This window comes from Pan paniscus, chromosome 15, assembly GCF_029289425.2.
Source record: "Pan paniscus chromosome 15, NHGRI_mPanPan1-v2.0_pri, whole genome shotgun sequence".
Taxonomy (NCBI): Eukaryota; Metazoa; Chordata; class Mammalia; order Primates; family Hominidae; genus Pan; species Pan paniscus.
The window spans coordinates 25,392,485-25,407,520 of NC_073264.2; the positions used below are offsets into that span (position 1 = coordinate 25,392,485).

Genomic DNA, 15,036 nt, shown 5'->3' on the forward strand with positions numbered 1-15,036 from the left:
GGAGGCGCCAACCGCCACAGACGACTCCCAGCTGGCCGAGGGCGGGGAGGGGGCAGGCAGGGAAGCGGCCTGCCCTTCGTCCTGCCCCTCGCCCTACTCTCTGTCACCTCCGCTGGAAGGAGTGGAACCCAGACTTGCTGGTCTGATCCATGCACAAGGCGGGGCTGCTAGGCCACTGTGCCCGGGCACGGAAGTCGGTGCGGATGGCCAGCTCCGGGATGACCCGCCGGGACCCGCTCACAAATAAGGTGGCCCTGGTAACGGCCTCCACCGACGGGTGAGTGTTCGTGCCGGAGTTTCTGAGGCCCTGGCTGCCTGGAAACAGGCACTGGTGTCTCGTCCTTTGCCTCCAGTGCCCCTGTCCTCAGACCTCACATACCGCCAAAGTCTGGCCATGGAAAAAAAGTAGCCACGTGGTCCGCCTGAAGCCCCTCCGAATCCCCTGGCCCTGGACCCTCCCTTGCCTGCCTTCGTGTCCCTGCTGCCTCTGGCACAACTGTGCCACCTCTGTGAAGTCCCATCGATCTAGTCCCCCCAGTGTTCTGGGCTGCCCCCGTCAACCAGCCCCACCTAGCGTCTGGGAAGACCAGAAACTAGAAATGCAAGGGAATCTGGATTTCAAAATCCTATCCCAAGGCCTCCAGCACTTTGAAAATGTACCAGACATTCTATTTGGGCACCGGAAAGTCTCCCGGAACCCCTCCCCCTTACCTAGATAGGAAACCAGAGCCATGTGTCGAGATTTTTGTTTAGGTCGGTACATCTGGGCCGACCTTAGCCAGCCTGTTTCTCACCCAGCACTCTTGTCTGTCCTGGTTCTCATTTCTACAGGACTTTGCTAGATGCCAACTCTTCACAAAACTAAAATACAAATGTAGGTAAAATGCTAATGGCTGACAAGTACAAAATGTGTAACTCTTCCTCCCAAGGCAATATTTACATTTTTGACCGGAGACCATCTTTTCACATGCACCCCAAAAAATAATTAAGGATAGAATTTTCAGAATGATGTAGACTAGTAAGAAAGAAACCTGGAGGCAGGGCTGTTCTGAGTGAGACCCTCAAATCACGGAAGTGGCTGCTGCTGCAAACCCAGCTCATTTCTCACCTCTCAGTCCCAAGAGGGGATGAAGCCTGTCACCCATGGTGGGAACTGTAGAAAGTGATGTCAGTTCTTGGGAACTGAGGCTGCAGTCCAAGATCATAATAAAAATAAGTAAAGGAACGCCAAAAATGGCTGTGCCATTAAGCCTGTTTTACACGTAGTAGAGACACATGGAGGTCATATAGAGAAAGAGCCAGAATTCAAAACCGGGCAGTCTAACTTCAGAGCCCATGCTGTCGATCTCTTCCCCTGCACAAGCCTTAGCAGTCTTTGTCTCTGCTCACAGGATCGGCTTCGCCGTCGCCCAGCGTCTGGCCCAAGACGGGGCCCACGTGGTTGTCAGCAGCCGGAAGCAGCAGAATGTGGACCAGGCAGTGGCCACGCTGCAGGGGGAGGGGCTGAGCATGACGGGCACCGTGTGCCATGTGGGGAAGGTGAAGGACTGGGAGCGGCTGGTGGCCACAGTGAGCTGCAGGGAAATGGGCACAGAGCCAGGAGGTGGAAAAGGGAGCCAGCCTGAGCCTCCTTCCCTGCTTTCCTGGACAGCATTGGTGAGATCCAATGCAGTGATGTTAACTGAAACATAACAGTGTGTTCTGCATACCCAACCAGCTCACCAGCACATTTTTATTGTGTGCCTTTCTATTATGTCCATATATTAAAGTTGGAGAATAATCCCATCCCAATCAGAGAATGTTAAAACATTCTAATGCTTCAACCCTGCATCATCCCTTGCATACCCCAAAGAAACCGCTGGTACTGGTTCTCCAGTAATTTTCAATCTAACTGGACAGATGAGAAGGGTAAATACAATCACAAAATAGATGTTCCCACCCATGAGCTAATAAACATTCCCCTCTTCTTCAGCTTACAGAGTCAAGTCCCTGGGAACCTCAGGAAGCAGCCCACCATGTTTCAACCACTTACTATGTGCCATTTCCTGTGTTCAGAGCCTTACACAGGTTATCTCTAGACCTGACAACAACCCAAGCAAGGCAAGGACTATTCTCTCGGTCTGCAGACGCTGGCTCAGATAGCTGGAGCAACTTCCCAAGGTCCCACAGCCAGTAAGGAAAGACCCAGACCTCCCAAGCTCCCTTCCTTTATTGGCTGCCTGTGGACTACCGGGTACTGGACTTTAGTCTCAAAGAAAGTATATAAGTCAGTGTCACAGTTAGTAGTGGATACCAGCCTTCCAGCTGCAGAAGGAAATATGAACCATCCAGCAAAGCAAGCTCCTCTTCCCTTGAGGCTCAGGACACACACTTTATTTTCCAGAGTGGAAGGGAGAATCTACCCAAAAATGGAAAGTACAGGGTTGTGCTAACAGATTGGAAGGTTGGCAGAAATAATTTGCATAATCTTAGAAGAGGAGGATCTTAAGCAATAGTAGACAGTAGCATGGTAGACAGTATAGGGTAATTCCGTTTTTAAGGAACTGTCTGGCAAATGCTCAAATGTGCATTGGAAAGAGCCAAATGTGAGTCCTAGAAAGTCACCTTGCCTGGCCTAGGCTGGTGGACAGAGCCCAAGATTGGGGCCTTGATCCTGATGGTGGAAGGAGCCGTTTGGGAGTCTGGGTCAATTAGTGACTAACCATATCACATGTAAGTAGCAATGTAATGTGAAAACCCTGTTGGGAAAACATCCTGTGGCCCCCACCAGGTTCACTTAACATGGCCTACAGGCCTGGCCCAGAGGTGGTACTTGAGCTAAACCTTAAGGAATGAATGGGAATGGACAGATGGAATAGAGTTGAGGTTCCAGATAACTCTGCAAAATGAGCAGACAGCCAAGGAGGAACTGAAGAAAAGAGAGGAGCACTGTCAGGCCACAATGGAGAGCACAGGCTCAGGAGTACTGCTGGGAAAGGGGCTGCATTGGAAAGATAGAGGCCGTGGGCCTCCATACCCTTTTTTTTTCTTTCTTTTTTTTGTGACGGAGTTTCACTCTTGTCGCCTAGGCTGGAGTACAGTGGCACCATCTCGGCTTACTGCAACCTCTGCCTCCCAGGTTCAAGCAATTCTCCTGCCTCAGCCTCCTGAGTAGCTGGGATTACAGGTGCCCACCACCATGCCCAGCTAATTTTTCTATTTTTAGTAGAGACGGGGTTTCACCATGTTGGCCAGGCTGGTCTTGAACTCCTGACCTCAGGTGATCCACCCTCTCGGCCTCCCAAAGTGTGGGATTACAGGCGTGAGCCACTGCGCCCGGCCATAGCTTCTTAAAAGGATACGTTAATGACCTTAAAAGGATATGGCCTCTTAAAAGGATATGTTTACACACTCTTGTAGCAAATAAGAAGCCATGTGAGGTTTTCAGCAAGAGAAAGATGGTTATTAGGAAAGCTAATCTGGCTCTGGTAGCAAGGATATACAGAGGAGACACCGAATCCAGGGCATCAGTGAGGAAGCTGTTGCTGTCGTCCAGGTTTAGAGCAGTGGCGGTGGGACTGGAATAGATGTGCCCAAGAGACATTCAGTGGAAACGAACCAAGATTTTCCAACCCCATGTCAAAAAGTGGGAAATAGAGAAGTCAAAAATGACTCTCAGGTAGTTTGTATGACCATTGTCAGAGAGGAGAATGATAGAATACTTGTCAGCAACTTGAAATGTCTTCTGCCAGTTGCCACATGTTACCCTGCAATGAGAAAAGCCACTGCCCTGAGAATGGATACTACCCAGTGGCCTCCTCATCTGCACCACGAAGCTTCTCACTGGTGTTGTAAGTGGAAACCAGAGTAGCTGCCTATCTGCTTGATTACATTTTTTCTTAAAAATGTATAACTATCAGAACACAGAACAAACAGCTCCTAACCGCTTTAGTGTAGTGATCACACAATTTAGAACACTTAGAAGACATCTTTTTTTTTTTTTCCAGAGACAGGGCCTCACTCTGTTGCCCAGGCTGGAGTGCAGTGGCATGATCATAGCTCACTGTAACCTCCAACTCTTGAGCTCAAGCAATCCTCCCCCGTCAGCCTCCCAAGTGGCTAAGATTATAGGCATGCACCACCACGCCAGTTCATCTTTTAAATTTGTTGTAGAGTTGGGGCTTTATTGCCCAGGCTGGTTTTGAACTCCTGGCCTCAAGTGGTCCTCCCCACTGGGCCTACCAAAGTGCTAGGATTATAGGTGTGAGCCACCACACCCAGCCTCATTCATCTTTTATGATTTGCTATCTCTGTTCAATCGAAACCCAGCCTCCTCCCATCTCTGTGCTGACAGACCTGGAAGTAGAGGGGCATGGGGTATGCAGCAGAGTAGAAAATGTCTCCAGGTGATTCTGTAGCAATCCACTGTCTTCTCCCAGCCCAAACACACGTGCACTGAGCACAGCACACATCACTTATTAACTTATTCTGCACCTCCCTAGTAACAAGTCCATTGGTGAGACTTACACAGAGCCAAGGCAGGTGACTTGGCTTTGTGCCAGGAAGCCAAAATTTAAAGGGTGCAAGAAAGTATTCATACTGGTTTTAAAAGAGTACATGACTTTAAATTTTGTTAGATTTACATGTTGACAGCCCAGGCATTTCTTCAACCGTGTTGAAGGTTAGCACCTAGTTAACAAGAATAATTAGTTAAAATGGGAAGCTAGCAGATGGTGTACATTGTTAATAACACCCCTCCGTGGGCCAAATCCGGAGCACAAAGTTGACCAAGGGCCCATGTACTGCTACTTGCCCAAGGCATCAAAATTGCCAGTTCCGGGCAAATGCAAAGTCTGGTTTCAGGGTGGCTTTGTACTGAAAACCCTTGTTGGCAGATTCTGCTTGGCCATTCATTACTCTAGCACATGCCTCACTACCTACTTATAACTTATTAAGGAGATGAGATGTTGCCTTTCTTGGCTTTCTCAGTTTAAATTTCCCTTTCTGCCTTGAATCTTTCATGCCTCCAGGTCAAAAGAGAGAGACAGAGACAGGGAAAATGACATCATAACCAAATATGGAATTGCTTTAAATTCAGGCTGGTATCTTCTCCCATCATGGCTCTCCTGGGCAGCCGGTTTCCTAATGACCCCAACTCACTTTCAGAGGGCTCTTACGAATTAGCTCTGTGCTACAAAGTGGGAGACTGACCTCAGTTCTTCCACCACTAACTAGCTTTATGCCCCGAACAAATCACTTTCCCCAACACAGAATAAGCAGGCCTCCTGTTCTTAGCTAGCCCCAGTGTGTTACTACTGAACTATATGATCTTGAGAAAATTCCCTGAACCTGTTTCATCATCTCTACCTTAAGGACATTGGAATAGATGATCTCAAAGCCCCCTCCAGGGTAACTTTCTACAGCTCTATTTAAGCCAGTTTTTCCATTCAGGTAAGTGTGGCCAGATTGACTTTGAAATAATGGTAACTTATTCAAGAAGAACTGGACAGTAAGCACTTGGAGAAATGTGGGTGGAACTCAGTGTGAAAGGAAGAGGAGGGGTCTGGAAATAGATTTTGGGGTGAGTTGAAATCACGAGAATGAAGGAGCTCCCAAATGGGAAAATGTAAAGAAAAGAGCATAGGGTCACAGACAGCCTTAGAAGAATAGGAGGTGGGAAGAAAACACTGCAAAAGAAATAAGGCCAACTTCCTGGTGGCTCACACCTGTAACACTTTGGGAGGCCGAGGCAGGCAGATGGCTTTAGCTCAGGAGTTCCAGACCAGCCTGGGCAACATGGCAAGACCCTGTCTCTACAAAAAGTACAAAAATTGCCCAGGTGTGATGGCACACACCTGTATTCTCAGCTACTTGGGGGGCTGAGGCAGGAGGATGGCTTGAACCCAGTAGGTCAAGGCTGCAGTGAGCTGGGATCATGCCACTGAACTCCAGCCTGGGTGACAGAGGAAGACTCCATCTAAAAAAAGAAAGAAGCCAACCTTAAATGGTTAGCAGCAGATCTTAGGGTAGTTTTCAAAAAAGATGTTTTAAGAAATAGAAGTTATTTTGACGATAGTTCCTAAGAAGGAAGTTTTGTTGTTGTTGTTGTTGTTGTCATTGTTGTTGTTGTTTTTAATATAGGGATAAGGTCTCCCTATGTTGCCCAGGCTTCTCTCAAACTGCTCAGTTCAAGTGGTCCTCCCACCGTGACCTCCCAAAGTGCCATGATTCCCGGTGTGAGCCACCACGCCCCGCCCAGAAGGAAGTTTTTATCAACGTGAATAAATGCACCTCCCTTACTTACTGCAGCCCTGGTCCAGACCTTACCCCTCTCTCTAGGCTATGAAGCTTCATGGAGTTATTGATATCCTATCACTATCGATAACAAACTCCGTCTGCTTTTAGAATGTGTTTATCAAGTGCAGTGTAAATGTGAGGACTCTTTGCCACGTGCCACACACCTGGAGCACACCTGGTAAAGGGCGGGTGGGGGCAGCTTCCTCTGTCCCTGCCCTTCTCATTCGTTTCTGCTGCTCCTACTTCTGTCTGCTTCCATCTGCCCTTCACTATCCACCGTCTGCTCCCCTCCCCAGCCTTCTTCCCGGCATGCTCTGCTACCTGGTTGATTTCCAACAGAGACGTGGCAGCTAATATGCCAACAACTATGACACTTAAACTTACACACCCAACTGTCCCCCTTTCAGCTGCCAAAAAGGAACCATTTTTCATTAGCTGGGAAATATTAAAAGCTGCTAGTTAAGTAAAATACTAATTCTGGTGAAATAACCAGTTGCCACTTTATAACATACATCCTTTAAAAAAGTAAAAATAAAAACCTATATTATTTTCTTCCTAACTGCAATGTCAAGAAAATCTGAGATCCAGATGTCTATATTCAAGTGGTACAATATTGGGTTTTATGTGTAAGTATATAATTACATTACATTCATAATATATTTCACACACATTCTTTAATTACAAAGCTTTAATTAAAATATTTGTCTTTGTTTACTAAGGTTAATAGTCCCACGATTTGGAAATGCTAATTTTTTATGATCTCCCGTGGTTTTGCTTTTTACTCTGATGTTGTATTAGTCTGTTTTGCGTTGCTATAAAGGAATACCTGAGCTGGGCAATTTATAAAGAAAAAGAGGGTTGTGGCCGGGCGCGGTGGCTAACGCCTGTAATCCCAACACTTTGGGAGGTCGAGGCGGGCAGATCACGAGGTCAGGAGATCCAGACCATCCTGGCTAACATGGTGAAAGCCCGTCTCTACTAAAAATACAAAAAATTAGCCGGGCGTGGTGGCGGGCACCTGTAGTCTCAGCTACTTGGGAGGCTGAGGCAGGAGAATGGTGTGAACCCGGGAGGCGGAGCTTGCAGTGAGCCGAGATTGCGCCACTGCACTCCAGCCTGGGTGACAGAGCGAGACTCCGTCTCAAAAAAAAAAAAAAAAGAAAAGAAAAGAGGGTTGTTTTGGTTTACACTTCTGCAGACTGTAGAAGAAGCATGGTGCCAGTATCTGCTTCTGATGAGGCCTCAGGAAGCTTACAATCATAGCAGAAGGCAAAAGGGAGCAGGCGCGTTACATGGCAAGAGAGGAAGTGAGATACCAGGCTTTTAAACAACTAGCTCTGGCATGAACTAATAGAGTGAGAACTCACTCATTGCCACCGGGAGAGCACCAAGCCATTCATAAGGGATCCACCCCATGACTCAAACACCTCACACCAGGTTCCACCTTGAACACTGGTGATCACATTTCAACATGGGACTTAGAGGGGACAAACATACCAACTATATCAGATGTCATCAAACATTTCTCAACACTAAAGTATCAGGATGTGAAAACACTATGATTTATTTACCAGTGTTTCATACACATAAAGACCAAAGTGCCAAAATGTTCTTCAGTGAGCTAGTTTTTTATTGTTAAGCTTTGTCCCTCTTTTTTTTTTTTTCCTCGCTGTGTCATCGAGGCTGGAGTGCAGTGCTGCGATCTAGCTCACTGCAACCCCCGCCTCCCAGGTTCAAGCGATTCTTGTGCCTCAGCCTGCCAAGTACCTGGGACTACAGGCATGTGCCACCATGCCCGGCTAATTTTTGATATTTTCAGTAGAGACAGGGTTTCACTGTGTTGCCCAGGCTGGTCTCAAATTCCTGGCCTCAACTGATCCACCCACCTCGGCCTCCCAAAGTGCTGGGATTATAGGCGTGAGCCACTGCACCCAGACAGATTCTGATAGTCTTTACAATGGAGGAACATCTTTCATGAACAGTCTGAATAGAGACCCTATGAAAGTCAGTTTTAAACTAAGTACAGGCACACCTCGGAGATATTGTGGGTCTGGTTCCAGGCCACTGCACAATAAAGTGAGTATTATAATAAAGTGAGACACATGAATTTTTTGGTTTCCCAGTGCATATAAAAGTTACGTTTACACTATAATGGTCATCTAATGGTTGTCTATTAAATGAGCAATAGCATTATGTCTTTAAAAATATATACATATCTTAATTTTAAAATACTTTATTGCTAAAAAGTGCTAACAATGATCTGAGCCTTTAGAAGTTGTAATCTTTTTGCTGGTGGAGGGTCTTTTTTTTTTTTTTTTTTTAGATGGAGTCTCACTGTGTAGCCCAGGCTGGAGTGCAATGGCACCATCTCGGCTCACTGCAACCTCCGCCTCCCAGGTTCAAGCGATTCTCCTGCCTCAGCCTCCTGAGTAGCTGGGACTATAGGCGCCCACCACCACACCCAGCTAATTTTTTGTATTTTTAGTAGAGACGGGGTTTCACCATGTTAGCCAGGATGGTCTCAATCTCCTGACCTCGTGATTCACCCGCCTCGGTTTCCCAAAGTGCTAGGATTACAGGCGTGAGCCACCACACCCGGCCTTACAGGGTCTTGCCTCAACATTGATGGTGGCTGACTTAGGGTGGTGTTGCTGAAGGCTGGGGTGGCTGTGGCAATTTCTTCAAATAAGACAGCAGTGAAGTTTGCCACATCAGTTGACTCTTCCTTTCACAAAAGATTTCTCTGTAGCATGCAATACTGTTTGATAGCATTTACCCACAGTAGAACTTCTTTCAAAATTGGAGTCAATCCTATCAAACTCTGCCACTGCTTAATCAACTAAGTACATATAATATTCTAAATCCTGTGTTGTGATTTCAACAATGTTCATGGCATCTTCACCAGAAATAGATTCCATCCCAAGAAACCACTTTCTTTGCTTATCCGTAAGAACCAGCTCCTCAGCCATCTACATTTTGTCGTGAGATTGCAGCAATTCAGTCCCATCTTCCAGCTCCACTTCTAGTTCTCTTGCTATTTCCACCACATCTGCAGTTCCTTCCTCTGATGCAGTCTTGAACCCTTCCACGTCATCCATGAGGGTTGGAATCAACTTCTTCCAGACTCCTGTTAATCTAGATATTTTGACCTCCTCCCATGAATCACAAATATTCTTAATGGCATCTAGAATGGTGGATCCTTTTTAGAAGGTTTTCAGTTGACTTTGCCCAGATAAATCAGAGGAATCATTATCTACGGCAGCTACAGCCTTACAAAATGTATTTCTTAAATAACAAGTCTTGGAAGTCAGAATTACCCCCTGATCCATGGGCTGCAGAATGGATGTTGTGTTAGCAGGCATGAAAACAACATTAATCTCCTTGTACATCTCCATCAGAGCTTTTGAGTGACCAGGTGCATTGTCAATGAGCAGTAACAATTTGAAAGGATCTTTTTCTGAGCAGTAGCTATCAACGGTGAGCTTAAAATATTCAGTTAACCATGCTATAAACAGATGTGCTGTTATTCAGGCTTTGTTGTTCCATTTATAGAGTACAGGCAGAGTAGATTTAGCATAAATCTTGAGAGCCCTAGAATTTTCAGAATGGTAAATGAGCATTGGCTTCAACTTAAAAGTCACTGGCTGCATTAGCCCCTAACAAGAGAATAAGCCTGTCCTTTGAAGTTTTGAAGCCATATTAACAATAAAGCTGTTTTGCTTTGTTATCATTTATGTGTTCACAGAAGTAGCACTTTTAATATCCTTCAGAGATTTTTCCTTTGCACTCACGATTTGGCTACTGGTGCACACGGCCTAGCTTTCAGCCTGCCTCAGCTTTCAATATGCCTTCCTCACTAAGCTCAATTATTTCCAGCTTTTGATTTAAAGTGTAAGATGTGTGACTCTTCCTTTCACTTGAACACCTAGAGGCCATTGTAGGGTTAATAATTGGCCTAATTTCAATGTAAATGTGTCTCAGGGAATATGGAGGCTCACAGAGAGGGAGAGAGATGGGAGAAGGGCGGAGCAGTCAGAACACACAACATTTTTCGATTAAGTTGACCTTCTTTTCTGGGTGTGGTTTGTGGTACCCCAAAACAATTATAATAAAAACACGAAAGATCACAGATCACCGTAACAGACGTAATAATAATGGAAAAGTCTGAAATATTCCAAGAATTACCAAAATGTGACCCAGAGACAAACTGAGCGCATGCCATTGGAAAAATGGCTCCAATTAACACAGGGTTGCCATGAACCTTCAATTTGTAAAAGACGCAATATCTGCAAAGAGTAATAAAATAAGGTGTGCCTGTAACTTTTCTTTTAGTTTATATATTATTTTAAATATCACAGTACATCAAATCCAAACATAATGGCTGATCCTTGATTGAACTCTGGACTTTAAAAAAAAAAACACATTTCGGGGACAATTGAGGCCAATATATTAGATAAAATTATCATCAATGTCAAACTTCTTGGGTGTGATAATGGATTATGGTTGTGTAAAAGAACATCCTTACTCTTTGGGAATGTATGCTAAGTATTTAGGGATAGAGCATTCTAATATCTGCAACTAAGTTTATTTATTTTAATTTTTTTTATTTATTTTTTGAAATGGAGTCTCGCTTTATTGCCCAGGCTGGAGTGCAGTGTTGTGATCTTGGCTCACTGCAACCTCCACCTCCCAGGTTCAAGCTATTCTCCTGTCCCATCCTCCTGAGTAGCTGGGATTACAGAAACATGCCACCACGTCTGGCTAATTTTTGTATTTTTAGTAGAGAAAAATTGGTGAATCTAAATGAAGGATCTCTAGATTCTCCTTGTACTTCTACTTCCAATTTTTCTGTAAGATTGAAATATTTTAATATAAGCAGTTGTCTAGAACAATGTAAACAGGGTCATACATTTGTTTTAGATTATGGATGTGGGGATTCTGATTGTAGCCGTCCCCCAGCTTCCCCAGAAGGTGCCTCCTCGTGCTCCCACTTTCTAACCATGCCTAGCCAGACAGTCCACAGCCAGACAGTCCACCCTAGAGGACCAATAGCATCTCACTCCCTAAATGCAGAAGCCAGAGAAGTGCTAGAACAACCCCAGGTATCCAAGGTCAGGCCACATTTTCCCTGAGAAGCATGGCCTACTCTAGGGCAGGTCCAGAAGGCTGACAATTCCAGACTTTCCCTACTTTGAAAAAACAGAGAAAACACAGCTCAAATCCGAAGGAGCCCTGAGGATTTAGGCTCCTTCTGGGCCAAATCATACTTGGCTGGTTATGAAACAAGATGAACCAGGCTCCATTTTTGCTCACCTGAACCTAATGTATCATTATCTAGCTGAGCAGCTGGTGAGAGCTACTTCTCCCTGAACCTCAGTTGCTTCATGTGTAAGATACAGATATATCATCCTAAGATCTTCGTCAGCTTTGACAAACATCCTAGGAACCCATTCTAACTCTTCATTGCCATGTCTCCTCCAGTGCTCTACACTCATGCTGTTTCCCCTTCTTCTTTTGGCTTCAGACTCTGGACATTAATGGGAAGGCCCCAGCCCTGATGATAAAGGCAGTGGTGCCAGAAATGGAGAAACGAGGGTACAGAGAGTGAGAGAGAGCCTGGGTGAGAGGGGACCCCACACGGGCTGAGGGCAGTGGTCCACACTGGGAAGACGGTCAGCTCTCTTCTTTTTCCAGGGGTGGTTCAGTGGGGTTCCTGGCCTCTGTAGCAGCCTTCAGGCCACTTCCTGTAAGAACCCTTTTGTCTACCTCTTCCATCCCACCCTCCACTCCACATCTTTCCACCCCTCCTATTACCCAAGGAAGTTTGTGTCCCCTTGTAGAATCACACCACCAAGTCCCTGCCCACAAAATAGATGCCTCGCCTCCACAAACCATAACCTAGGGGAGGTTTAGCCACAAGACAGTTTCCTAACTCTGCCCCTCCCTTACAGGAGATCCCTATTGAGCACTGCCCTCTATGTCTAGTTATTAGAACCAAGAATGACCTGGAAACTGTGAGTCTAACACATTCTCTTCTTTCTCCAGGGCTTCAGTCCTTACAATGTCAGTAAAACAGCCTTGCTGGGCCTCAACAAGACCCTGGCCATAGAGCTGGCCCCAAGGAACATTAGGGTGAACTGCCTAGCACCTGGACTTATCAAGACTAGCTTCAGCAGGATGGTGAGGAAGGGGAGCTTTGCATTTGACTGGGACCCCTTGAAAGGCATCCATCTTCTTGGACAGGGAAACCCAGTACCTGAGTCCTGAGCTCTCAGCCACTCCATTCTCCTTCCCTGGTCTTTTCCATATTCCCTCTCTGTACCAGCTGCCCTATACAAGCCACACTCCTATCACACCTTTCCTGAGGTGCAGAGTGGAGGCTGAGGTATTCACACTCTACTCACACTGTTTCTTCTCTCCTTACATGGATGAGAATTGGAGAGACACAGCAAAATGCATCACTAGAACCTGAAACAAATGAAACAGATGAGGGCAGTGGGGAGAGCTGGGAGCTAGAAAAACATAGGAAGTGAAAGAGGGAAGTCTCTCCAACCTTCCTGTCAGTTGCCATGAGGATGGGCAGTTTCTTCCCTTTCTGTTCCTCACTTTCCTCTTCTTAAACATAAAGAGATTTCCCTTCTTCCTGCAGCTCTGGATGGACAAGGAAAAAGAGGAAAGCATGAAAGAAACCCTGCGGATAAGAAGGTAAACTGTCATGAGGGCAAGGGCACTAAGAGACATGAAGATGGGAAGGTCTGGTCCCTAGCAGCCCACAGCCCGCTGTCTCAGTCCCACAGATAACACAGGCAGGCTCTCCTCTGCCTCACAGACCACAAATTCATAAACACTATCACTGCAGTGGCCTGAGCAAGAAGTCAGCTTCGCTTTCAAAAGGTAAACACAGAGACCTCGGGGTTTCAGCAGTGCAGAGCTCTGGGAGAAGCCCTGAGTCCTCTCTCCACCTGGGGGATTGCCTCCACCTCTGAGCATCCATGGAGACCAGGGACCATAACCAAAACCATGCTTTTTTAGTTCCCTTGAATAATGACACATGTTTACAAAACTCAGGTTGATGATCTACAATCCAAATGAAAGGAATGAAGAGCTTTACTAAGCCCCAAACTCCCCTTGCCTAAGGAATTACTTTCTTCCCCAGTGAGCTGGGTGAACTGTTCAAGCACCTTTGTCAGGCTCCCTTTCCTCTAAGTTCCCTGCCTCTCTCTACCTTCTGGCTTCTGGGCACTATCTAGTTTCTCCATCTTGTCCCTCAAGGACAAATGCCAGCAATGCCTAATTCTGTACTGGTCCAGACATCCCAAATCTTCCCAAAGCCATTCTGATGTCAGGCATGAGCTACAGGCCTAGTTCATAACTCATTAATAAGTCAGGGGATTGTCAACCTAGAGCTCCAGTGAATGATCTAGCCCATGTAGCTCAATACTGGATGCACATTAGAATCACCTGGGGAGCTTTTTAAACTGCAAGTGCTCAGGCCCCACCCACTCCCAAAGATTCTTTTTTAATTGGTCCAAGGTAGGACTTGACCATCTAGGGTTTTGTTTTTCTTTGTCTTTTCTTTTCTTTTCTTTTTTTGTTTAAGCCTCTCAAATGATTGCAAGGTACAGCTAGAATGGAGAAGCATTAATTCAGCCCTTCTAGGTTTGAGTTACTCTGCCCACCTCTAGAGCATTCTATGGCAGGCAGATTAAAGTGTCTCCTAACTATGCAGTCACTGATAAAATAAGAATTAGCACATTCTCACCAAATGATCCTGACTTTAAGGGACAAGTATAGATTCCTGAAAAAATTGTCTCTAAGTTGAACCTGTACAAATGGAATCATTTTAAACACACCATTTACTGTCACACAGACTCCCTGATACTTTAGTGTGTGCACATGTGAAACCATTTTTTTGAAGTATGAAATAATTACTTACTATTTTACCTGTATAACTTTGGATTTTGGTGTCCTGAGCTCTCTAAAAAACAGTGTCTCTATAGTATTTGAATATTATGGGTAATGGTTTTTGCAGAGTACAGTATGCTTATACTAAATTATAACAGCATATCCTCATGGTAACCCTATTTGATAGGCAGAAAGTTTGTACACTGATCCTGAAAAGTCAACTGATAATTCTTGATTAAGCAAATTTCATTCCCCGTGTCCCAGGTGAGGGAGGCAGACTTGTTTGATTTTTACTCCCTTCCTTGCTTCCCCTATTCCCCAGGTTAGGCGAGCCAGAGGATTCTGTTGGCATCTTGTCTTTCCTGTGCTCTGAAGATGCCAGCTACATCACTGGGGAAACAGTGGTGGTGGGTGGAGGAACCCCGTCCCGCCTCTGAGGACTCGGAGACAGCCCACGGGCCAGAGTTGGGCTCTAGCTCCTGGTGCTGTTCCTGCATTCACCCACTGGCCTTTCCCACCTCTGCTCACCTTACTGTTCACCTCATAAAATCAGTTCTGCCCTGTGGAAAGTCCAGCCTTCCCTGCCGTCAAGGTGGCGTCTTACTCGGGATTCCTGCTGTTGTTGTGGCCTTGGGTAAAGGCCTCCCCTGAGAACACAGGACAGGCCTGCTGACAAGGCTGAGTCTACCTTGGCAAAGACCAAGATATTTTTTGCCCGGGCCACTGGGGAATTTGAGGGGAGATGAGAGAGAAGGAAGCTGGAGTGGAAGGAGCAGAGTTGCAAATTAACAACTTGCAAATGAGGTGCAAATAAAATGCAGATGATTGCGCGGCTTTGAATCGAATCGACGTTTT

The 15,036-nt window shown here is 45.8% G+C and overlaps 1 protein-coding gene across 2 annotated transcripts; it reads left to right on the forward strand.

The window, feature by feature from the left end:
• The first annotated feature begins 139 nt into the window (after positions 1-139).
• Positions 140-15,023, forward strand: LOC117975776 (putative dehydrogenase/reductase SDR family member 4-like 1). Of its 2 annotated transcripts, XM_055097383.3 has the most exons (10): positions 140-277; positions 1,392-1,569; positions 6,319-6,372; positions 7,442-7,491; positions 10,830-10,836; positions 11,801-11,871; positions 11,971-12,022; positions 12,322-12,456; positions 12,926-12,981; positions 14,504-15,023. In XM_055097383.3, exons 1-10 carry the CDS (start codon positions 150-152, stop codon positions 14,616-14,618), a joined length of 846 nt encoding a protein of 281 aa, XP_054953358.1. In that variant the 5' UTR covers positions 140-149; the 3' UTR covers positions 14,619-15,023. The 2 variants fall into 2 exon arrangements, with proteins under 2 accessions (XP_054953358.1, XP_054953359.1); XM_055097384.3 differs by lacking the exons at positions 6,319-6,372; positions 7,442-7,491; positions 10,830-10,836; positions 11,801-11,871; positions 11,971-12,022 and having other exon boundaries at positions 1,392-1,656.
• Positions 15,024-15,036: the final 13 nt, after the last annotated feature.

Bases quoted from the DNA above. Each gene is read 5' to 3' on its own strand.
- LOC117975776 (XM_055097383.3), top strand. From the start codon at position 150: ATGCACAAGGCGGGGCTGCTAGGCCACTGTGCCCGGGCACGGAAGTCG. The intron at 12,023-12,321 runs GTAAGAACCCTT...TTCTTTCTCCAG, and splicing joins CAGCCTTCAGGCCACTTCCT to GGCTTCAGTCCTTACAATGT. The intron at 12,457-12,925 runs GTGAGGAAGGGG...TTCTTCCTGCAG, and splicing joins AGACTAGCTTCAGCAGGATG to CTCTGGATGGACAAGGAAAA.